Source organism: Suncus etruscus, chromosome 4 (genome assembly GCF_024139225.1).
Source record: "Suncus etruscus isolate mSunEtr1 chromosome 4, mSunEtr1.pri.cur, whole genome shotgun sequence".
Classification (NCBI taxonomy): Eukaryota; Metazoa; Chordata; class Mammalia; order Eulipotyphla; family Soricidae; genus Suncus; species Suncus etruscus.
In genome coordinates this window covers 3,371,843-3,396,263 of record NC_064851.1, presented here as the reverse complement: position 1 = coordinate 3,396,263, position 24,421 = coordinate 3,371,843, and the positions used below count along the sequence as shown (strand labels likewise).

The 24,421-nt window shown below is 51.6% G+C and overlaps 3 protein-coding genes across 3 annotated transcripts; 2 read left to right on the top strand and 1 right to left on the bottom strand.

Moving 5' to 3' along the window:
• Positions 1-567: 567 nt before the first annotated feature.
• On the bottom strand, positions 568-9,114 carry LOC126006265 (alpha-N-acetylgalactosaminidase-like). Its single transcript, XM_049771641.1, has 10 exons — positions 9,036-9,114; positions 8,548-8,642; positions 7,536-7,671; positions 6,227-6,398; positions 5,050-5,227; positions 3,968-4,062; positions 3,420-3,581; positions 2,286-2,483; positions 1,310-1,453; positions 568-1,126 (listed from the first exon to the last, which is right to left on the bottom strand). The coding sequence occupies exons 2-10, from the start codon at positions 8,561-8,563 to the stop codon at positions 992-994; spliced, it is 1,236 nt and encodes a 411-aa protein (XP_049627598.1). The 5' UTR covers positions 8,564-8,642; positions 9,036-9,114; the 3' UTR covers positions 568-991.
• Positions 9,115-13,832: 4,718 nt separating this feature from the next.
• PHETA2 (PH domain containing endocytic trafficking adaptor 2) lies at positions 13,833-14,637 on the top strand. The gene has a single exon (XM_049771696.1). The coding sequence runs from the start codon at positions 13,833-13,835 to the stop codon at positions 14,598-14,600; it is 768 nt and encodes a 255-aa protein (XP_049627653.1). The 3' UTR covers positions 14,601-14,637.
• Positions 14,638-17,400: 2,763 nt separating this feature from the next.
• On the top strand, positions 17,401-23,246 carry SMDT1 (single-pass membrane protein with aspartate rich tail 1). The gene is made up of 3 exons (XM_049771741.1): positions 17,401-17,680; positions 19,620-19,760; positions 22,986-23,246. The coding sequence occupies exons 1-2, from the start codon at positions 17,492-17,494 to the stop codon at positions 19,755-19,757; spliced, it is 327 nt and encodes a 108-aa protein (XP_049627698.1). The 5' UTR covers positions 17,401-17,491; the 3' UTR covers positions 19,758-19,760; positions 22,986-23,246.
• Positions 23,247-24,421: the final 1,175 nt, after the last annotated feature.

The window sequence follows — 24,421 nt, the reverse complement described above, 5'->3', positions numbered from 1 at the left end:
AAAGAGTGAGCCTGGTTTAGCTCTACGGACACAAGAAGAGGCTTACGCACTGGACTATCTGTCCAGCATTCCCCATAGACATCTTGAAGTGAAATAGTCCATAGAAACCAGGCCTAAGTTGGTAAGAACAGGAAGCTTTTCCCTGTCTTCTTCCCTTCCCTTCCTCACTGTTTTGATCATTTTATGGCCTGCCAACAGGCCAACTGTCAAGCCATGATCCTGAACAAACATCCCTTGGCCTGGGAGAGCAGGAACCCCACTGCAGGGATGACAGGTGAAGGCAAGATGGGTCTCAGTGCCCGGGGATGCAGCCCAGTTCAGCCCTGAACCACACAGGCCCAGAGCATCCTGGATGAAGGCCTGATGCTTGCAAGGACAATGGTCTGAGCTCCAGGCTTTCCTCTCTCCCTCTCCCTGCTTACCCCTTTCCTCTCATCCACTCAACTCTCCCCTTCTGCTTTGTTGGCAGAGCAGGGTAGGCAGCCAAGTGGAATGCCCGTGGAGAAATTTCCCCATCTCTCAGGGCAGGGAGGCTGGAAACTAGCAGCCAGAGCTGCTGCCCAACAGGACCAAGTATGTCTTTATTGGTGACCTGGTTAAGGCCAGCCCCAGATCCCAGACTCCCCCAGGCTTGATCTCCCCTGTGGTGAGGACATTTCTTAATCATCATGGCCGGAGAATTGGCTTCTGGAGTCCCCATGGTTCTGTCACTGTGCTGGAGTGACTCTGGAGACTGTACCAGGGGTGCCACAGGATCTTTGGGGTCACCGAGACAGGGAAGAGGCCATGGGAAACGGTGCATTTCCACCACACTTGGGTGTGTGTGTGTGTGTAACAACTGGTTCCAAGGTCAGAGGTTACACGTCGCCGAGCTGGACCTGGGTGGCTGGGTGGCACAGCGCCCCACCAACTGGACCCTCAGTGCTCAAAGTGGTGGCCTGGTCTGGGCCCGTTGTGCTTCTGCAGCCTGTCTTGTCACACTCCCAGCTCCTCAATGCTGGAATAGTTGCCGCTTCCTGAGGGGGTACAGGTACCACATGACCACCCCGGAAGGGTTGATGGTGACCGTGAAATTGGTGGTTTGCTTGAGATTGCTGATGGTGTCGCCGGTGTAGACATCCTGGGCCTGCAGTGGAGGGAGTGAGGTGGTTCAAGAAGAGGCCACTCAGAGGAGGAGAAGCCCGGCCTTTACTTCCTGCCACTGCCCCAGGGAGGCGGGATGGGAAGGTCTGAGAAAGGTGCCAGCCAGGGCAGTCTGGGCCTCCTTCTGCCCTTCAGCCTCAAGTGGCCCCCTGACCCTCGCACTCACCTCATACATGGTGGCACTAGTAAGGTTGAGCTGTGCCAGGTTGCTTCTGTACTTATAGGGCTGGTCTGTGCGGCGGCTGAAGAACACAATGGCCGAGGCTTGGTTGGACAGGGGCCGCAGGTATACTTCTATGTGGTTTCGGTCCTGCATGGGAAGGCAGCCGTGGGCTGAGGTCCTGCCCTCCCCCTTCCCAAGTGTTTGGAGTGCTGGGAATTCCCCCTTTCCTAGCTCAGAGCGCACAGGAGCCTGGAGTGGGGATTACCGCCATGCTGGTGCACCCCAACTTACTTCTCTAGCTCTACTTCCTTTGTCTGTCCCAGCCGATGTGCCCCAAACCTGACTCCACAAGGAGTGCCTCCAAATATGAGCGACAAACAAAATGGCTGATCATTTGGTGAAGTGTGCAGGCTGGCTGTGCAGGACCAGGGCGGGAAATGCTGTGGGCAGCTGCCAGCATAGGCCAAAGGGGAGTTTTGGTTCTCTTTCCTCCTTTGCAGGGCCTGGCTATTATTCCCTGGGGCAGATGGTCTCACCAGTTCTAGAGGGCAAGGATATGTTTGCCAGAGTGCCAGCTTTGGTGGCAACATGCAGGACTCTAAGTCTTGTTTGTATCTTTTTCACCATTACATGGCTGGGGATGACAGCGCCTTAAATTGTACAAGACACAGTGTGCTCACTGGCAAAACGGAAGGTGCCTCTCCCTGCAGAGAAGGGGCCCCAATGGCTGATAGCACACAGTAAGCTATACTGTCCCCAACAGGATCTGTCTCTGTGTGGCCTCCCTTCCTCAAGTCCTGAACCCTAAGAGCTGGCCTGTTTTGGCCCTGGAGAGCCAGGGAGCCAGCAGAGACAGATGACTACATGCAAACGAGAGGGAGCTGAGAAGAACAGCAGTTCTGCACCCCTGCACCTCCACTCTTGTCCTCAGAGAAGCTTGATCCCTCAACCCCTTCCCAACCACCCCACACCCTGGTACCTTGATAACCCTGCGTCCCTGGATGCCTAAGGGGTCCTGGTTGATTTTTATCATGAGCGAATTCTGCAGAATGTCAATGTTCCGGGGGCTTATGGAGCGCAGGTCCGTGGACATAAAGAGGGGGGCTGCCAGGATGGTCCACAAGGCCATCTGGGAGCGTGCTTGCTCAAAGCTCAGGCCGTAGTTCCCAATGATCAGCTGCAAGCAGAGGAGAGGTTGGTGAGACCTTGAACCCTATGCTGGGGCAGGGGAACTGACTTGTTGCCAAGTGAGAAATGATGGAAATGGGGGGAAAACAGAGTGGAAATGGTCTAAAGGGTAAGGCACCTGTCTTGTATGCAGTGGACCCAAACAGACTGTGTTTCGAATCCCCACGTCCCCTATGGTCCCCCGAGCTTGCCAGGAGCCACTTCTGAGTGCAGAACCAGGAGGAACCCCTGAGCACTGCCCGGTGTGACCCCTAAAGAAACAAACAAACAAAAGACAAAAAAAATAAACACTCTCCCTTTTGGGCCAGAGAGACAGCATGAAGGTAAGGCGTTTGCCTTGCATGCAGAAGGACGATGGTTCAAATCCCAGCATCCCATGTGGTCCCCCAAGCCTGCCAGAGCAATTTCTGAGCATAGAGCCAGGAGTAACCCAAGTGCTGCCGGATGTGACCCAAAATCCAAAAAAAAAAAAAAAAAAAAGGAAAAGAAAAAGAAATGGGGGATAGGCCATGCCCATATATGGGTTGGTCCTGCCAACACTGTCCTGTGCCCACCTCAAGTCCCTTTCCGTTGGAGTCTACTGTCTCAATGTCTCAGGGATACAGAAAGAACCTGAGACCTCACATAGAGGCATGCGCTCTGCAACGAAGCCATCTCCTGGCCCTTGGGAGAACCGGAGGTAGGGGCTGGAGAGATAGTGTGGTGGAAACCCAGTAGTACTGCTAGGGAATAGACTGATAACCATAGGGCTACTACTTAGGCCACCCAACATCTCGATGGCAACGAAGCTCTGGAAACTGAATTGGAAACATGGGCCTAAGCCAGCCCTAACTGAGTTGATATCAGACCCTGCACTAAGCACCCTGGAGCACAGGTAATAGTGGACAGCTCTGTGACATGACACAAAGTGTCCCCTTGCTCCTACCATGTCTGGGTCGTTCCAGTGCCCAGGGCCTGCTACAGGCTGCAGGATGTCTTGGTGGGCCACAAACCAGTCCAGGATGGACAACACGCTGGCCCATGAGTCCTGGATGTCGTTGTAGTTGCGCCAGAGGTTACAGTTTTCTGCTACCTGTTTGTAGTTCACCTGTGGGTCAGAGTCAGAGTCGGCTGGTCACACTCAGGTCCCAGGCCCACACAGGTGCTTAGGGATAAGGGGTGCTCAGGAGGAACAAGGTCTCCAAGAGGTTCTTTCTACTCCAGGTCTCCCCAAATGGCTCACCACTACACTTCCCACTATACTCCTCCCCATGATCTCTGGGAGCCCTACTCTCTGCTCATGGCTCTCTGGTCTGCATAATGGGGTTCACTAGGCATATATGTGGTACCTGTTACCTCAAACCCTGGGCTAGCTATGTGTGGGATGCTGAACACCCCCATCTCTGACCCCAAATAACAAAGCACTGAAGGCAGAAGATGCAAGGAGACTACCCCAGAGATGGGGTGTCACTGGAAGGAAACCACAAGGCTTACCTTTGGGGGAAGGCCCCCCTCATAGGCTGGCCAACTGCAGGAGAAGGCGATGGGGCGGCCTGTGGCATTCAGTGCAGCTGCCATCATGGGGTATCCTAGAGAAGTACAACCCATCTCCATATTTCAGAGTCAAGGAGGGACTGGAGGGAGTCTGGGGTCTCAGTTCAAACTTTCTTCAAACATGAGAAAATGGAGCTCACTAAGGAGAGTTGCAGGGGCTGGAGTGATAACACAAGTAGGGAGGTCCTTTGTCTTTCTTGCACTTGGACGACCTGGGATTGATTCCGGGAACCCCACTTGAGTCCCACCAGGAATGACTCTTGAGCAGGGGTGGCGATCACGCAGCTTTCGAGCCGCATGTGGCTCCCGGCCAAAATGAATGTGGCTCTTTGCCTCTTATCATTATTTTGTATACTGTGGCTCTTTGCCAAGTTTGGATTTTGTTCTGCTGCTTCTGAGGAGGGACCTCTGAGGAGAGATCTCCAAGTGTGTAGTCCCGTCTCCCATCCCTCGGAAACAACTGCACCGGCCAGTGAGTGGGGGTGGGGTGGGGGGGACGACACCATGTGTCACGTGTTGTGGCACATCTGGCTGTTAGTTCTTAGTGTGGAGGACGCAGCATACCCTCACCATCACTGCAGGATTTTGACCCTCACTCAAAATGGCAAAATGCAATATGTGTTTAATATAGTATTGTTAAAATTAGATGCTATTGTGTGAGTGTTTGTCTGTTTTGGCAGGTCACTTCGTGGTGTGGCTCTCTGACTCACAGTTTAAATTTTGGCTCTTTGTGTCGAACTTGTTCGCCACCCCTGCTCTTGAGCATATACCCTGAACTATCCTCTGAAGATCACCAGATGTGGGTCATACCCCCCATAAAAAACCCCTAGAGGGTTGCAGCAAGCATTTCCTGTGTTCCAACCCATGTTCACGGGGGCCTTGGAGACCCCTATGGCCCCTGGGTGAGAGGAGCTGCTGGGAAATGACCCACTCAAGGTGTACACACAGCCCTGCCTCCTGGCACTGGTCTGCGGTCCATGACCACCCTGCTTCCCACTAGCTCCAGAGGCTCTGGAACGCACCTTGGTCCCGTTCACTGGAGGTCGAGTAGCAGCCGTCCAGCTTCAGCATGTCCACCTTCCACTCGGCGAAGGTCTGAGCATCCAGGACCACCTTGTCGAGTGTGGTGCCTGGGTAACCCATGCAGGTAAAATTCCCAAGGTCCTCGTAGATACCCAGCTTCAGCCCCAGGGAGTGAGCCTGTACAGGTGGAAGGCACAGGCAGGGCCCATGTGACTAGGCCCCATTAGGACCCTCCAAGGCCCCCAAGTAGCTAAAGGGTCCTTGGCTATGGCCCTGCCCTTCCTTCAACACAAACATCAGCCCTACGTCCAAAGCCTTTGCCACCTTGGGTAGATTAAGAGGCCAGAGCTTGGCTTCAGCTCAAGAGCTGCCTGATGAGGCAAGGAGATGGATCAGAGGTTGGCTATGCTGGTATGCAAAGGTTCTCAGTTCAACTTCTGCCCAGTGTCACCTGAACACTGCTATGGCACTAGCACTGCTGGACCAAGTCAGAGCAGAGTATTGTCAGTAGTGGCCTGGGGGCCCTTGAGCTCTACTTGGAAGTCAGAAAAACAAGGACAGAAAAGCATACCTTGAAGGCGTCCCTTACCCCAAAAGCACAGGTCCTCCATGGACCCAAGCTAATGAATTCATCCAGAGTCTTGCACGTGGCCAACCTGGGTTTGATCCTTGTTATCCCATATGTACCCTGAGCACTGACAAGAGTGATTCTTGAATGCAGTGTCCAGAGTTAACCCAAGTACTTAGGCCCAAAAAGATAAAAAAAAAAGTTCAGGGCCTGGAGTGATACATGGCTTGCCCAGGATTCAATACCTAGCATCCCATAGTGTTCCCAAGCCCACCATGAGTGATTTTTTTTTTTTTTAGTTTTAGGTCTCCCCCAGCAGTGCTCAGAGGTTATCGCTCCTGGCTCAGGGAACCATATGGGATACCAAGGGTCAAACCCGCGTCAGTCCTGGGTCAGTCGCATTTAAGACAAACACCCTATTGCTGTGCTACCACTTTGGCCCCAGGAGTGATTTCTGAGCACAGAGCCAAGAGCATCACCTGAGCACTGCTGGATGTGGCCGAAACAAACAAAAATCATTCCGGATACCCTTCCCTGTGATCCATCAGGCTGGGTGAATGGCCCCCAAGTGGGATAGAAGGATGGAAGTGGGCTCAGGCAGGACTCACATAGTCAGCCAGGAAAGCAATGCCATTAGGGAAACGCTCTTTGTCAGGTATGAGGCGGCCCTTGGAATCTCGCCCTCCAATCCAGCAGTCATCGATGTTGAGGTATAAGTAGCCCAGATCCCGCCATCCATCCTGGGCCAGCCGGTCAGCCATCTCCATGAAGAGCCGCTCACTGGCCATGGGAAGTGAGGCTTCAGGTCGGTGACAAGGCCCTCACCCTGTCTCCCTTTCCCCATCCCCAACTTCCTGGGCCGCAAGCTCTACTACAACTTAGATGATCAAATGTAAATCCAAATTATGATAATGATCTGAGGCCTGGCTGTCAGCTGAAGGCAAAGCCCAGAAAAAAAGGTGCCCTTATGGATTCATTATGGGCCAGAAGCTGACTAAGAGGCAGGAGGGTGTGGGGTTAGCCTGGAGGCCTAGGACCACCTTTAGATGACTCAGGAACTGGGCCAAGGTAAGAAACTCAGAATTTAGCCTGAAACAATTGGTCCCCTATTTTCCTCATTCTTGTAAACCTCTTCCTTTGAATGATATGCAAATGTCCACTGGGCTCTTACTCCACCCTGCCCTCCTGGCTGGATTTTGTACTAGGTTTAATAAAGAGTAATTTTGGCTTGGAGAGCTCAGGCAGAGACCGCAAAATGAAAAGCAGATTTACTCCTTGATTCTCTACTGACTGGCTTGATTTATTAATCCTCCTCCCCCCTACCTGCTTCTTCAGACCCATCACTATGTGAAGTAGAAATAAGTTGCCTTGGGGATCTCACAAATTCCCTAAATTTTACTTTACAGATCTACAGCACAAAGTCTGTGCCTTAGGGTTAGTAGGCCCCAAGCAGATAACTCATGAGGTATCAAAGTCCCTTGGGGCTGCATGTTTTTCAGGTTGGGAGGCCCACCCCATGGAAGTCACCCTTGGACCTTGAATTTTTTCTTTCTTTCTTTTTTTTTTTTTTTTTTGCCACACCCAGTGGGGCTTAGGGGTTACTCCTGGCTCTGTGATCAGAAGTCCCTTCTGGCAGGCCTGGGGAACCATATGGGATGCTGGGATTCGAACCACCATCCGTCCTGGTTCGGCTGCGTGCAAAGCAAACACCTTACCACTGTGCTCTCAGACCCCTTTTAGTTTCCTTCCTTCTTCCCTCCCTCCCTCCCTCCTTTCTTCTTTCCTTCCTTCTTTCTTTTTATACTAGGGATGGAATCTGGGTCTGCCACGTGCAAGAACCTTCCTGATGTATTAAGCTCTGGCTTGACCCTCCACTTCCTGCCACCCCCAATGCAAGCCCGTGAGGGCTGTTCTCACCTGATGCAGTTCTTGGGGTCGTTTTTGCAGTCTGTGTTGCAGCGGAAGCGCTCCCAGGAAAGCCAGCCCATGGGGGGCACCCTCAAGAGCCCATTCTCCAGCATTTGCACCTGGGCCCCCAGGACCAGCAGGAGCACTGTGAATGGGGTGAGGGAGGACCATTAGGGGTTTCTATGACTCTCACACCCCCATTCACAGGTCTTCCATAATGAGGAACCAGATTCCTGGCCTAGAGGAAGAGTCTGGTCTTCCAATTACTTCCTATATCTGTAGAGGGTAAGGGTGGGGACTAGGGGAACCTAGGACAGGGAAGTGAGGGGCCTGGGTTTCCAGTTGGTGTGGCCACAGCAGTGTGAGAACTTGCAAAAAACCAGCAGAGCTATAGCACGGAAGAGAGGATAACTTCCTTGCAAGCAGCAGACCGGGGTTCCGTCCCCAGCATACCACCACATGGTCTCCCAGGCACCACCAGAAATGACCCCTCACCACAGAGCCAGCAGTTAACCTTGAACATCACCTGTGTGTGGCCAAAAAAAAAAACAAAAAACAAAAACAAAAACAAACCAAAACCGTATCTAGGATGGAATTGTTCAAATGCCTGGATGGCATTCCCATCTCCATCCTATTCACACAGAACAAAACATAGTCCTGCACAGTAACAGGCCTTTGGGTCTCCATCAGGGGGTCCCTGCTGGGACTCAGACCCCCAACCCCATCCCAGGAGACCTCGGAAGAGTTTTCCTGGGAGAGTCCTTTCCCTTTGGACCTCAGTTTCCTTCCCTGTGAGATGAAATTCCTGCGGGTTTTTATGTGTCTCCTAAGATGGGGTGCCTGCACTTTGAGGTGGTGTGGGGTAAGCGGGAAGAAAGGGAGAGGCCTTTTTTGGAGAGGAACTGATTTCTAGGTAGGGAACATCTACTTCTCCTTGTGTCCAGCTCCAAAAATTGAGAGAGAGAGAGAAGTGAGAACCAGCTTCCTGTAGGAGCCCCACGCCCGGCCTCGCCTTAGGTACCTGTCTTCAGCAGCATTGCTCTGGGCTGGGCCTCTCAGAGCCTCCTGACCAGATCTTCTCGGCTTTGATCACGTTTCTATGCTGGCCTTTGGAAGCTACAACAGTTAGAAAAGTAGGGTGGTAGGGGGTGTCACTCCTGCCAGTCTCCTGTTGCTGCTCTTGGCTGGGCCTGGAGCCCACGAGGAAGCTCATGGGCCTCCCCTCTGGCCCCAGTCATCGCTTCCAGGGCCAGACTTCCGCATGATATTAGTTCAGCAGGGAGTCTAGATCCTTCTTGGTCGCTTTTCTCTGCACGATGGCGAACCCTGAGCACCCAAGGGTGATCTCCACTCACCGAGCACCCCAGGGCTTGAAAAAGGCAGTGAGAGAGCAGCTGGGAGAGCCCAGGCAGGGGGCCGGTGCCAGGTTCCCGACAGCCAAGCGGGCCTGGCTTTGCAATGCGCGGGGGACCCCCTTGCCGTGGGTCCCCTAGGGCCCCCCACCCCCACCGCGACACTCACCCCGCAGACGCGCTCAGACCCGCCACTGGTTCCAGGCCCGGCAGCCGCCGTGCGCTGCAATGGCCCGGTTGGACAGTTGCATTCCGGGGGCGTGGTTGTGCAAAGTCCCGCCCCTCCCACCCCGCGGGCCTATCAGGATCCTCCTGTCAAAAGCACGCCACGCCTCCTTTAAGCCCCGCCCACCCCAGCTCGGCCCAGGCGCGCGCCCAACGGGAGTGAGCTGCAAGTAACCGAAGCGCTTTCTTTGCTCCCTGATGGGGCACCGTGGCCAGGCCTCTCTGCGGGGCTCCCTGCCTAAGGATGGGGGGCCACGCCCGGCACCCTGCGGAAGCTCGGTCCCCAACGCTACGTGAACTTCGGCGGAGGCCTTGGATTTTGGAGAAATGAGCCAAAACCCAGATGCCATCAGGCCCCATAGTTGTAAGCCTGGAACCACCACCGTTGGAGCGCGTGATGGGGTGCCCCGAGATGGAAACGGGGAGCAAACAGTCTCCCCATTCCCGCTGCCTCTCTGCTCTCCATTCTTTCCTTGATTTTTTTTTGGGGGGGACCCACACCCGGCCGTGCTTAGGGGTTATTTCTGGCTCTGAGCTCAGGGATCACGCCTGGTGATGCTAAGTTTGGTGGGGGGGTCCCTATGGGATGCAGGAGATCAAAACTGGGTCAGCCTATTGCTAGGCAAACACCCTCCCTCTGTGCTTAGGTCTTCCTTTGGGAAATGTTGACGGAGCTTCTAAGAACTAAGTTTTTGAACCTTCAGTGCAATGGGCCTTTAGGGATCCTCAACATATACGTGGCCCCAATTGAGCCCTGCCACCTCTCATGCCCCAGAGTATAGAAACTGCCAGGTCTCCCCACCTCTAGGAGTCCCAAGGGTAGACTTTGCTCCTCAGTACAAAGGAATGTCACCTGATCCCTTCGGAGGGTGAATGGACTCCTCACTCTGGCACCCCCATTTAGTCATTCAGGATTCCACAGCAATCTGTAGGGGGGGAGGGGCTGCCGTTTGCATAGTACATGACAGTGCTTTCAAACTTCTTGTCGGTGCCCCCTACACACACACACACACACACACACACACACACACACACACACACACACACACACGGCGTACATACATTCACTGGGGAAATTGCAGCAAATAGAGAAATCCTAGCCCAGGCGGCATCCCCATGGATGTCTGCCATGCTGTTCTTCCTGCAGTCAGAGCTCTTAATGGGCTTATAAATGCCACCCCATCACTGCATGGCCCAATCGCTTCCTGTTCTGTGTCCAAAATTCCCCCAAGGCTAAACAACTTTCTATCTACTCTACAGGCCTTAGGGCCTTTGCACCTCTTCTCCCTGCATGAACACTTCCTCCAGGTTTTGGCAGGCCTGTGTCTTCTTCGGTTGGTTATCCTGTTGGTTTGGGGCTCATACCCAAAACCAACTGTACTCAGGGCTTACTCCTGGCTCTTAGTTGAGGGGTCACTCCTAGTATATGGTGCTGGAATCCACCCAGGTCTGCCTGTACTTTCTTGCCCAATTCCTTCCAGTTGTTTTTGCACATGTGCTCTTCTTAGCCAGACCTACCCGACCCTTCCCATCAAGCAAACCCCCGTCCCCTAACCCCTGATTTATTACTTCCAGCCTTCAACACCTGGAGAAGCCTCCAGAAGAAACTGAATAAACTTAAAACAGATGCTTAAGCAGGAAACAGGAGTTGAGGGACATATTCACTAATGGTTTGTGCCCTGGAGAAAATAGATCTCTAGGATGAATCAAGTTCCTCCTCTTGGCTTGAGGCATTTGAGGCCAGAAAGGAGCCCTGGGGGTCTTGAAGTTGAGGAGTGGGATCCACTGAAGGGCTTTCTAGGGAGCAGAATCTGCAAGTTTTGTGGGAGAGGACGAGCCAGATTTGATTCTGAGCTCCTGGGTTTCCTGGTCGGTTGCATTTGGGGTTCCCTGCAGAGTATGGGACCTTCCTTCCAGGAGCCAAACCAGGAGGAACCCGGGGGGCCAAGGATCACTTGGAGGCCCTGGCAGGAGCAGCTGCAGAAACAGATACTGGCAGAGATGGGGATAGGGATTTTTTGGGGGATGGCTGGGAACTCGGATGGTCTCACAGGCAGGCGAGGAGCCCGCCCAGAGGAGGCGCCCGGAGCCGCCCTGGATTTGGCTCTGCGGGAAAAGTGGGCTGGCGGGGCGGCCGGGCGGGGAGCGGGGGACAGGAGGGGGTGATCAGGAAAGCAGGGGTTCTTCAGCCGGTGGCCCTGGGTTTGAGGCTGCCCGTCCAGCTCTGGGCCCACGTGGGCTGCTTTCTTCGGCCTCAGTTTCCCATCCGTGAGGATCCCAGGGGGACGATCAGTGGATCCCCAGGCCTGGTGAGTCCGGAAAGGGAAGGGTCGGGGGGCTCTCGGTTCGGGGTCCTGGGCAGCAGTGTAATCGCGGGGGGCCCGGACCACCCCGCAGGCCAGGCGGAGGTGAGAGGCACCCGGCGGCTCCAAGAGGGAGGAGGCTGTCCTTGAAGGCGTGGCCGCTGACGGGGACGTGGCAGCCTCGTCGCGTTCTTGGGGAAACCGAGGCGCAGTTGGCCCTGGCTTCAGGGCTGCTGGAAGCGGGGGTCTACCTCGGGGGGCTTCGCGCCCGGGTCCGACCGCAGGCCCTTCTGCTAAAGAATCGGGGGAAGATCTGGAGCAGAAGCTTGTACCCCTGGGAGATGGGGAGACAGGAGGGAATGCGAGCATGGGGTCCCCTCCACGGGCTCCAAATTCCCCCTTTGAGCAGAACTGAGGCCCCTTGGTGTAAGCCTCAGTGATTTTCCCCCATTCTCTCCACCACTGTCCACTCCTTCCTGGACACCCCCCGTAAAACGCAGGCCCCTATATTTATGATCAAATTCGTTCAGTGTGTCTCCATATCTACATTAAGCCCATGGGTCTACACAGCTGGAAGCTCCTGGTGTTATTAAAACAAACACTCCCTGGGCTAATGATGAGATTGCAATGAGGATGTCGCTTCCCCCGGGTTTGAGTGCAGAGCCAGGAGTAACCCCTGAGCAGATGGCCCCAAACTAACACCTCCTGCGCCTGCAGAATATTGGGGTGGTGGTGGAGGTGGGGCAGGTCACAAGAGAAACCAAGCTGAGTTTGCCCTTCCAATGCCAGGAGTAACTTCTGAGCACTGCCAGGTGTGGCCCCAAAACAAAACAAAACAAAACAAAACAAAACAAAACAAAACAAAACGGTGTGAGTGGTAGAAGCAAAAGGCAAAGGCGGGAAGCCGGGAGCTGAGGTGACAGTCCAGGCCCCTGCCTCTAGTGGCTCCTAAATGCCTCCTGAGTAGATCCTGGGGGCCCCCAAAGCTCTAGGGCCTTTCATAGGCCTTGGGCTGAGGAGGCCTCATTGCTGGGGAGGGCTTGACTGAGCCTGAGAATCATTTTGCAGGTGGCCCAAGCGTTTGTCACCAGGCTGAGCAGCACATTCAGACCAAGTCTCCGAGCCCTGATCCAGTGGGCTTTGCAGGTAAGAAGGTCTCTGTTCACACTTGTCCCTGAGGGTTGAGGGAATCAGGAGACCAATCTCTGCTTTTTCCTGGCTGTGTGACCTGGGGTAGTTCTTGGAGTTTTCTCTGTCCTTGGAGCTTCACAGATGGAGGGGGGTGACAGGACTGCCGCCGTCACCCCCAATCTGCCCTGAAAGCTACAGGTTCTCACTAGTTATTAATTGTGTCACTAACAAATGAAAGGTCAGCTGTGGATGACAGGCCAGCTGTGGCCCTGAAGGGCCACTCAAACTCTAGGAGGTTTGGTCTCAGGACAGGGGTTCACCAATTAAACCCACATGATTTTTTTGTATGGGATTGGGTCTATTTCAGTCCCACTGGGGCCTCTTTCTCTCCCTCCCTCCCTCCCTCCCTCCCTTCCTTCCTTCCTTCCTTCCTTCCTTCCTTCCTTACTTCCTTCTTTTTTTTTTTTTTTCTTTTCTTTCTCTTTCTTTCTCACACCTGATGCTCAGGGGTTAATTCTGGCTCTGCACTCAGGGATTGTCAGCCTTGGGGAACCCTATAGGATTCTGGTGATCAAATCCAAGTTGGCTGCTTGCAAGGCAAACTCATTACCCTACTGTATTATCTCTCTAATAACCTGGGACCTCTTTGAATTTAAAAAAAGAAACTTGGAGGGGTGGGGGTAAAAATAAAAAAAAAGAAAAAAAGAAACTCAAGTGGCTGGAGTAATAGCACAATGGTGTGCCTTGCATGCTGTCAATTCGGGATGGACCCACATTCAATCCCCTGGATCCCATATGGTACCCCAAGCCTTCCAGGAGTGATTTCTGAGCTCAAAGCCAGGAGTAACCTCTAAGCAGTGCTGGGTGTGGCCCCAAAACAAAAACAAACAAGAAGAAACTCAAGGCCCAAGGCATAGTACAGGGTTAAGGCACTTGCCTTGTATGTGACTGGCTTAGATTTAGTCCCCAGCACTGTATATGGTCCTCCCAAGCACTGTCAGGAGTGACTCCTGAGCACAGAGAGAGAGCCAGGAGTAGCCCCTGAGTACCACTGAGTGTGTCCCAAACAACCCCTCATTCTGGGGCGGGGGGTGGGGGAGGAGTGGTTTCAAACCCCACATCCCTACTCTTGACAGTTATGACCTTTCTCTGCATCCTTAAGGCAGGTTCTCTCAACAGCCCCCTCTGGGAAAGCCCATTATAAGGGGGAGATACAGACTAGAGGGCACTGGACAGTGCCAGTGGTCCTCCTCCCTCCTCACCTCCTCTCCTGCCTCCCAGCTCTTAGGGGAGCCATGAAGCTGAACGAGAGATCTGTGATCCACTATGCACTCAGCGACTCTCCAGCGGACCACACGGGCTTCTTGCGCACTTGGGGGGCACCGGGGGCATCTTCCACCTCCAACAGCACTGGCCGGAGGTGCTGGTTCGTCCTCAAGGGCAACCTGCTATTTTCCTTCGAGAGTCGAGAGAGTCGCACCCCACTGGGCCTGGTGGTGCTGGAGGGCTGCACGGTGGAGCTGGCTGAGGCACCAGTACCCGAGGAGTTTGCCTTTGCCATTCACTTCAGTGCTCCTGGGGTACGCCCACACGTGCTGGCAGCAGATGGGCCGGCAGCCCAGGAAGCCTGGGTGAAGGTGCTGTCCAGGGCCAGCTTTAGCTACATGCGCCTGGTGGTCCGGGAGCTGGAGAACCAACTTCGAGATGCCCGCCAGAGACTGGCCTGCCACCAGCGCACCCCTTGGAAGACTGCTGGCTCCCGCTGCAGGCCCCAGACTCCTGAGGGGTGGTCTGTGGCCATAGAGAATGGCCACTCCTTCTCCAGGGATTGCAGCACTATGGGTTTGGTGGGGGACGAGGGCAGCCGGTCAGTAGGTCGGTCCACGGCTGAGTGGGAGCAACAGAGCCCTACCAGCCTTCTCCTCAGCAAGGGGCAGAGCCCTGTGTCCCCTGAGACCTCCTGCTTCTCTACCCTGCATGATTGGTACGGCCAGGAGATCCTGGAGCTCAGGCGTGAGTGGCTGCAGAGGCAGGCTAAATGCAAGGAGCTGGACAAGTCCTGAACCTGGACCTGAGCCCAGCCCTCCAGGTTTGTCCTGCTTGCCACATCCTGTACCCACATCCGCCTCATGGTTTTACAGATTAATGTTTAGTCAGTCCCCAAGTTGCTGTTTTGAAAGGGGGTGTTTCCCCATTGCTTTTCCACTTTCTCTAGGTGCCCAGTCTGGAGAAGCCTGAAGAATCATTATTTCCAAGTCCCGTCCCTTCTTCCCTAAGGCCCAGAGCAGATGCTCAGCAGTTGCTGCTGGGTGGGTCCTGCCATGGGGCAAGCTGGTAGGGTCCAGGGCCCACTATGCACTCTTTCCTATCTGCCAGGTGTGGAGCCACATGGGTGCACTCAAATACTCAGAGGTTGTCTACAGCCTTGGCTTAAGAGATGAGATTTTCTGAGGCTCTAGATCCCTGAATAGTGAGAAGATGGGGTGGTAGGGCCCACCCATTTTGCTCTTGAGATGAGGCCCTTTGAAGGAGACTCCTCAGCTGACAGAGGAGTCAGCTATTCTGCTCTCAAAAGTGCCAGGGAGCCCTCCACCCTCTTCCCTGGCTCCCATCAACCCATAGCGCTCCCCATCACCCAGGGGGTTGGTAGCATCTGTCAGCTGAAATCTTCCTGTACTCTGCCCTCTGCAGCCAACTGCTGGAGCTGCCAAGGAGAAAACCCAAGATGAGCTTTATTACTTGGTTTCTTCCCAGTCCTGGACATTTGTAGGTACTCTGGGCACAGGATTCCCAGAATCCCCTGTAATACATACTTCTCACTGTACCCCAAAGAGGTATTTCTGGTCCTGATCACCCCAGGGGAAAGTCCAGCCATGAGGCCACATGCTGTGTATGTGCCAAAACTCACTTAGCTACCTACTTATCAGCAAAAGGACAATTTTTTCTTTCCAGAATGTTTTGGGAGGCAAAGTAGCTGGGTTATGGTGGAAGCAGATGAATGAAGATTCTGTCTGGTATAGACCTTCCCACCCTCCATGTTCATAATCTACCCTGTCTTGTGGAGAGCCTTATATGATCTGACCTAGGCTCAACCAGTTCCAAAGACTGTAACTAGGAGCCTAAAGTCCAGGAAGCTAAGATGCTGCCCTGGTCCAGGGTTGTTTCTTGCTGCCTGTTCCCCAGGAAGAGGGATGTCTTCAACCCCACAGCACCTCATCGTATAGTATGACACTACAGGCTTTTGTTACCTTGTTTACAATGTTATTTTTTATACGATTAAAAAGTACCTTTATTATTCATCTTGTTTGAAGTTTATTCCAGCAGTCACTGAGACAGTGGCTTTGAAAGGAAGTCCCTTTGCTTTCCCTGCAGCTGACCCAGATTCAATCCCTGGCATCTCAGATGGTCCCTTAAGCCCACCAGGAGTGTGTGACCCATGAATACAGAGCTGGAGTAAACCATTGAGTACAGCTGGGTGTGACCCCAAAACAACAAACAATATAATGGTCCCAACCATCTCTTTATTATATTTGTTTATTAACACCTTTAAGCACCATGGTTACAAACATTTTTGTAGCTGGGTTTCAGTCAAAAAAAAAAAAGTACACTCCCCAACCCTCTCTTTTTAGACTCATTTTCTATTTATATACATACACAGACATTGTCCTGATACGAAATTTCAACTTAAGTATTTGAAGTTGGAGAAGGGGAAGTTCAGAATGAATTTGGGTTCTACCTTAAGAAGCTTAAAAACAATACAGCTGGTGGGAAAAAAACAAAACAAAATATAGCATAATATAGCTGTCTGAGGTTCGATGAATGTGAATTTTTATTTCAACCACCTGCCCTTTGCAGAGCGGAAACAATGCTAAGCACTAGGCCAGCGTTTTTCAACCCCTGTGCCGTGGGAAAAAAAATTCCAATTTCATCCATTACATGTGGCTTCGGCATGATTGGTCTATTTGTAAGCAGAAGTGCATGTTATGGACTATAAAAACTAAAGACAGAGAGAGGCTGAGAGCTGTTGATGAAGAGCTATAGAAGTGTCTTTGATTCCTGCCAGAATATCAGCTTTGTGTTCAGCCAAACAGGCCCAGGTGTTGTACTGAGTAGAGTAAACTGAAATATGAACAATGATAAAATACTTTATTATTATTATTTTGGTTCTTTTTGGGTCACACCGGGCAACACTCAGGCATTACTCTTGGTTCTACACTCAAAATCACTCCTGGCAGGCGCGGGGGACCCTATGGGATGCCAGAATTCGAACCACCTTCCTTCTACATGCAAGGCAAACGTCCTACTTCCATGCTATCTTTCCGGCTCCCAATACTTTTATTATTTCAAAATAAAGTAATTATAAAATAATTTCTTTATGTTTATTGGATTCCTACTCAAGAGAATAACTTTATATATAGTCAATCTAGGCACAGAGTTAATTTTTTTTTTTTTTTTTTTTTTGGTTTTTGGGTCACACCCAGCAGGGCTCAGGGGTTCCTCCTGGCTCTAAGCTCAGAAATTGCTCTTGGCAGGCTCTGGGCACCATATGGGATGCCGGGATTCGACCCACATGCAAGGCAAACGCCTTGCCTCCATGCTATCTCTCCGGCCCCAAATTATTTTTTTTAACATTTTCTTATGGTGGTGTGCCTCGTGATTTTATTTTTTCATGCAAAATATGCCTTTGCACAAAAAGGTTGAGAAACAGCAACAGCACTAAGCTCCAGCGAGCTGCCCCGCCCACCAGGCCCGAGGAGAGGAGGCGGGGCCCACAGCCTCTGCGGGCTCTTGTGACGTCACGTCGCACGGCGCATGTGCGAGGGCTGGGCCTCTCCGGAGATCTCGTGGGATCCCTCCCTGAAGTCTCGCGAGACTTGGAGTGGCCTTCCTTTCGAGGGCGTCTCCGAGGCAGGGCGGAAGGTCCGGGGCGCGGGGCTAGGGGCGGGGCTGCGAGATGGCGTCCGGAGCGGCTCGGTGGCTGGCGTCGGCATCCATCCGTTGCGGGGGCGTTTTCCGGCGCGGGCAGAACCTAAGAAAAGGTGGCGATGCCCCCGCCGGCCTGGACGGCTCGGGTCGGAACCTGGTACCGTCGAGGTCAGTCATCGTTACTCGCAGCGGCGCCATTTTGCCCAAACCGGTGAAAGTGAGTGTCTGTCTGGGGGCGGGGCGAAGGGGGTTAGAGCCAATCACGTGGGGGGAGTGTGTTGGCGGCTTTTGATTGACAGGAGCAAAGACCAATCGTACGTCTGCCTTCGACCGGAAGCCGGAATCCTGGGCAGAATGTTGGCGCTAATGCTCGCACTTTTGACAGGTGGGAGGAAAAGTCGCGTTGCCAGCTCGGCGCTGGCTGGGCGCAGACATTCGAGGCAGAATGAAGGGCAGAGCCGAGGAGAATGGCAGTTTATTTTTTTACATAAGAGAATTTTTTTATTCAGTTTTATTCAATTTAAACTGCAAATATTTACCTTCTGATGTACGCTTTATGCGTCCAGTAGAGACGAGACATGCAACCACGTAGTCTCCCCTAGTTGAAGGTTGAAGGGATGGGAGGGCAGGGGAGGACTTTGTAAACAGAATTTGTGGGACATTTCATTTTGTTGTTGTTTGGGGTACATCGGAGCTCAGGGGCTAGTCCTGGCGCGGTGCTCGGGGTTCAGCCCTGGTGTCGGAATCGAGGGATCGAACCCTGGCCGGCCGCGTGCAGGGCCCGACCTTTACGCACTTTATTATCTTCCCCACTTTTATTTATTTATTTATTTATTTATTTATTTATTGCCACATCCGGAGAAGCTCAAGGATTACTTCTGGTGGTGTAGGGGACCCTAAGGGATGTCCCGATGGTATGTCCGGATCGAACCCGGCCGGCAAGCGCTCTTCCCCGCTGTACCAGCTCTCCAACCCCCATGCGTTTTGACCAGCTCAATTCATGTGATTCTCACTGCTGCGAGATTTGCAGAGAATTAACGTGATCACTGCTTTTACAGAAGGGATGGGATGGGGTGGGGTGTGCGGAGAGACAGGAAGCCTGTGTCTGCCTGGCGGCTCTGTTGGGTCCTAGAATCCTGCATTCCCGCTGGCACAGCCGCCCACCCTGGGATGCTGTCAACATGTGCCCTCAGAATCCTTTGCTTGAGTAAATCCCAGCAAAATGCAAACAGCCTTTGTACTCCCAACTATTCTGTCCTGCTTCCCTGAGCAGGTGAGTTCAGGGTTTCAAGAGAGGCAGGGGTCTATGTTAAGGAAATGCTGTTTTATAAAAGGTACAGCTGGAAAAGTTTCTAAAACTTGGAAAGTACAAGAAAATATTGAGGGGCCGGAGCCATAGCACCGCGGTAGGGAGTTTGCCTTGCACAAACCCGGCATCCCATCCCTGAGCCTGCCAGGAGCTATTTCTGAGCACTGAACCTGTGAGCGCTGCTGGGTGTGGCCCCAAACCCCCCAACAAAAAAGAAAATATTGAGATATTTAACAGAACTTCTCCAGTCCATCTAAATAGGCAGTGTTAAGGACATCATTTTTATTTTTATTTTTTGGTACATACAGACAGCTATCTGTACAATTTGGGGAGAGGGGGTTAGGGCCACATCCTGCTGTGCTCAGGGGTTACTCTGGGCTCTGCGCTCACTCCTGGCATGCTCAGGGGACCTATGGGATGCCGGGAATCGAATCTGGGTTGATCCCACATTGGCCTCATGCAAAACAAGCATCCTGCCCCTATCGCTTCGGCCCCCTATATGTACAATTTAATGTGATACATTAACATTTCTTGGGCATCAGGAAAGCTATTAATTAAAACACTAAAACATTCATTCCTTCATAGTCCAGCTGTTTATAATGAAGATCTTGTACCTGCAAGTAATTAACCCCAATTTTGAGAGGTCTAGAGAGCGTTATATTTTAATTTCCAGTTTCCACCTTAATTAGGACATTTAAACCATTTTTCCTCTTCTAATTTATTTCCAAGACGTTTTAAATCATTCCTTATGATGTGGCTTGACAGCTGGCTGGCCGTGAGAGCACCAGGCCTTCTTGTCAGCCTGACACTTGTTCTGTGGACTCAGCCATTCTCTGGCCCTCTGCAGATGTCCTTTGGCCTGCTCCGTGTTTTCTCCATCGTGATCCCCTTTCTCTATGTCGGGACACTCATTAGTAAGAACTTTGCTGCTCTACTTGAGGAACACGACATTTTTGTTCCAGAGGATGATGACGACGATGATTAACAGGTATGTTTTGCCTTTTCCCTGTGGAATGGAGGGGAGTGAGGCATTGAAAACTGTGGTGCAGTTTTTTTTTTTGTTTATTTGCTTTTTTTGGGGGGGGTCATACCCAGCAGCACTCCTGGCTCTTCACTTTGAAATTGCTTCTGGCAGGCTCGGAGGACCATATGGGGTGCCGGGATTTGAACCACCATCTTTCTGCATGCAAGGCAAATGCTCTACCTCCATGCTATCTCTCTGGCCCCTATGGTGCAGTTTTTTGATTTGGGGGTGGAGGAAGTACATCTGGAGGTACTCAGGGCTTTCTCTTGGCTCTGTGCACAGGGACCACTCTTGGCAGGCTCAGGGGACCATGTGGGGTATTTGGGATCTAACTCAGTTTGGCTGCGTGTAAGGCAAGTGCCCTACCAACTGGACTGTTGCTTTGGCACCATCAACTAAGACACAGTTCGACTTGCTTAGGAAACAGAAGTGCAGCCTTGATTTAACTGTTTCACTGACTGCCTGAAAAATAATGTTGTTTGGGAAGAGGATGTTGTGGGTTACAGTGTATGGGGATCAAAACTGGGGCTCTGACATGCAAAGCATGTGCTCCAGCCCTTGTGCCATCACCTCCCCAGTATGTTCTCTTTTGCTTCTTTTCTGTCTTGGAGGAGGGAAAGTATCTTACCAACTTACAAACATACCGGCCTTTTCATATGCCATTTTGCTCATTCATATGCTCATTCTTTCCACCCTCAAATTTTCATTGATAGTTCACTAAGCCTTATGTCCCCCATCTTTACACCCCAAACAACTTCATTTCAGCAGACTTTGGTTTGTTTTTTTTTTTTGGTTTTTGGGCCACACCCAGCGCTCAGGGGTTACTCCTGGCTGTCTGCTCAGAAATAGCTCCTGGCAGTCATGGGGGACCATATGGGACACCGGGATTCGAACCAACCACCTTAGGTCCTGGATCGGCTGCTTGCAAGGCAAATGCCGACGTGCTATCTCTCCGGGCCCCATTTCAGCAGACTTACACTGAAATGTGGAAGTGGCCGGTCCTCAGCAGTCAGCTCTGATTTCTAAGCGCTGCACAAGTTCTCTGTACACAGACCACAACCTCACTCGAAGTGACTCACAAATTCTTTGCCCAGGGCCAGTCTATTCAGTTTCCTTGTGCTGACTTCCGGTACTCTTGATAAGTGCTGCTTGATGCATTTATATAGTCAACAAGACACTTCTGATTAATCTGGCATTCCAAGGTGGCCACCACCTATCTGGTCACACCCACTGTCTACACGACACTCCCACTGACAAATCTCATGGGGCCAGAGCCAGATCTATAGCTCAGCAGTAGAGTATTTGCCTTGCACAAAGCCAAGCCAGGACTGTCCCTGGCTCAATCCCCAGCATCCCAATATGGTCCCCTGAGCCTATCAGGAGCGATTTCTGAGCATAGAGCCAGCAATAATCTGAGTGCTGCCAAGTGTGGCCCCAAAACACCAAATAAATAAATAAATAAATAAATAAATAAATAAATAAATAAATAAAAGAAACCCGAACCCCTCTTTCTTGAATTACTCACATAGACCTCCCTTATGGCTTTGTTTTTGGGCCACACCTGGCAGTGGTCAAGGTTTACTCTGACTCTACTCAGAGATCACTTCGGTTGAGGCTCAGAAGGGCCCTGTGCAATGCCAGAGATTGAAGCCAGGTTGGCCATGTGCAAAGCAAGTGTTTTCTTTTCCTATAGATTGTCTCCAGTTCCAGATGACACTTTTTTTTAAAAGTAAAAACAGATTTTAATTGGAGGTACTGAGGAAGGGGACAGAGATAATAAGAAAGAGAGCATGCTCAAGAGAGAATGTTGGCTTCTCCAAAGGCAGAGAGAGTAGTACACAGCCCAGTATGAAAGCTGCACTTCTAGGGAAGATGTGGGTGACATGTTTTCGGTCACCATGTACCGGGGCAACACATGCCCAGATCTCACTCTTATCCAACTTCAAGCACTGGATCGCTTGTTCCTAGTCCCCTCACCCCCTTTTTAAGTAAAAACAGATTTGGGGTTTCTGAGGATGTGAGAAAGAGGGAGAGAGTAACAGGTTCAAGAGTGTGGGCTTCTCCAAAGGCAGAGAAAGCCCTACTACACATCCCAACCATAATGTATGAAAGTCCGCGACTCAACAGGGGAGATGAAGGCAACATGTACTCAGAGAACACGTGTGTGTCTCTCTCTTTTTTTTTTTTTTTGTTTGCCTCCCCCCCTCTCTTTTTTTTTTAAATTGGTGTTTTTGGGGGAGGTACCATACCAGTAATGCTCAGAGGTTACTCCTGGTTCTGCACTCTGGAATCACATCTGGCAGTGCTCGGGACCATAGGGGATGCCGGGAATCAAACCTGGGTCTGTAATAGGTCAGCCGTGTGTAAGGCAAACACCCTACCACTATGCTATCTCTCTGGCTCCTAAAGTTTTAAAGACACTTTAATGGGCCTCATAAGTAGTGGTCAGGAGGCCCAAAAGTCCCTCCTGGCAGATGAGTGAGAAGGCCCAAGGATGTATTGCTGCTCAGCCCTTTGGTGCCAGCTATTACCCTGGGTCCACCCTGGCTGTGCCATTGGTATTTGTGGGCAGACTCTGAGCTGGGGATCAAATCTGGGTCATTCACATGCAAGGCATGAGCCTTAACACACTATCTGGCCAGAAAAGCGATTTCTAACTGCTCTTATTTTCACTAATATTTCATTTTCTTTAATGGTTTCCTCTCATTTACCATTAAGTTCTGTGCACTGACCAATCTGCTTCTCTTTTAATACCTAATTTTTTGTTTTGTTTTGTTTTTTGGGCCACACCCATTTGATGCTCAGGGGCTACGCGCTCAGAAATTGCCCCTGGCTTGGGGGGACCATATGGGACGCCGGGGGATCAAACCGTGGTCCTTTCCTTGGCTAGCGCTTGCAAGGCAGACACCTTACCTCTAGCGCCACCTCGCCGGCCCCTTAATACCTAATTCTTAAATGCTTGGGCATATAACCACCCCAGACACCACTAGACCATGAACTTACTACTGACTGGGATTGGTTTTATGCCTTTGCACAGGGTGCAAAGGGTGCAAAGGGAAGTCTCTGGAAAATGATTAAGAAATGTATTCAGTACACCCTTTCTCCTGAGTGTGTGGTAGAATTTCTCTGGAATGGCTGTAGGCTGCAGAAGCTGATTAGTCACCCAGTTCACTGCTGCTTTCCTGACAGGGAATGGAACCAGGCACTGGAAGAGACTCGAGACGCCCTAAGGTCCTGAAGGAACCTTGATGCACACCCACAGCCTCTCCTTCCCCATCGCAGAAAGGCTGGACACTCTCAGCTTTCAGATCGCGTGACAGGCCTACAGCATGGTCTGTGACCACCCCCCAGATTCACAGGGCCCATGGGGTTCCCTGAGCTGTGCTGTCTACTGAACACATTCAAATGATCAATAAATGTAATAAATCCCCGCCCTGGGAGATGAGATGAGTGATGACTGCCATTTCTCTCTTGTTCCAGCTCCTTGTTCTGCTGCCTTTTGTGATTGGAACATAAGAGGACTTTTATTTCTATTCTATGATCTCCAGGCCTCTAAGGAGCCACACCCATAATTATGGGGGCCTGGGAATTACATTTTTGTTTTGGGGCCACACCTGACAGTGCTCAGGGGTTACTCCTGGCTCTGTACTCAGGAATCGATCCTAGCAGCCACAGGGGACCATATGGGATGCCAGGAATCAAACCCAGGGTTGTCCTGGGTCGTTGTGCAATGCAAATTCCCTACCACACTGCTATCTCTCCAGCCCTTGGAAATTACTTTTAACATTTTCCCCTCGATAAGCCTTACAGTGTGGCAATAACAACTTGTTACTACAGGCCACTCATAAGTTTTGATAACTAAATCTCGAGAAGGTCATTATTTGAATGACTCTAAAACAGGGTCCCTTCCGGACTGAGAATTAGTAGAGTTAAGGCCTTCATGAAGATGGCCCTAGTACTGAATACGGTCTCCTGGGAATTGCTGGCTGTGCCCTAAATCAAAGAACCCACAAACTGGGACCCTTCAATAAGATGGCAGTATAAAAGGGTTATTGCACTGAAGCATTTGGAATTTGTCAGGATGTGGTACCTGATGATTCTGAATACCTTTCTAAAACATCTAGATTATCCTCGGAAGGAAAGCAAAGACCACCATTTAAAAAGTTCTTTAACCTTGCTCAAGATTTATTCTGTCACTACAGCTACCCCCAGTTTGTAAAAACATCAGGAGTGTGCATTCTCAGTGTGTGCAGCACACAGCTGTCTCCACTGCAGGGTGCCTGACTTTGAGTTCATTTGGAGGACAGGTGTGTGCTGCAAGATAAAGGGCAAGGCCTCCCAGCAGGAAGGAATGGACCAGCTTGTCAGCTCAGCTCCGGGTCTCAGCACTGCTCGGAGCCCTCCCCAACAGAAGAGCTGGATAATTTTGACGATCTGTGCTGTGACACCAAGCCATCCAATCCTGGAGGCTGCAGGAAGCCGGCGAAGTTAGCAAAGTCAAAGTCAGCCTCGCTCCAACCCAGCGTGACAGTTTCTGAGCAGATGGCCTCATCCTTCCTGTTTACCCACATGTAAGGCTCTGAGAAGAGAGGATCTAATTTACAGGGAAGAACAGGTGGTGTGTA

Coding starts and splice junctions, on each gene's coding strand:
- PHETA2 (XM_049771696.1), top strand. CDS start 13,833: ATGAAGCTGAACGAGAGATCTGTGATCCACTATGCACTCAGCGACTCT.
- LOC126006265 (XM_049771641.1), bottom strand. Junction 2,484..3,419: donor ACTGGAACGACCCAGACATG/GTAGGAGCAAGG, acceptor CTCTGCTTGCAG/CTGATCATTGGGAACTACGG. Junction 1,454..2,285: donor AGGGACGCAGGGTTATCAAG/GTACCAGGGTGT, acceptor CTTCCCATGCAG/GACCGAAACCACATAGAAGT.
- SMDT1 (XM_049771741.1), top strand. CDS start 17,492: ATGGCGTCCGGAGCGGCTCGGTGGCTGGCGTCGGCATCCATCCGTTGC. Junction 17,681..19,619: donor TTTTGCCCAAACCGGTGAAA/GTGAGTGTCTGT, acceptor GGCCCTCTGCAG/ATGTCCTTTGGCCTGCTCCG.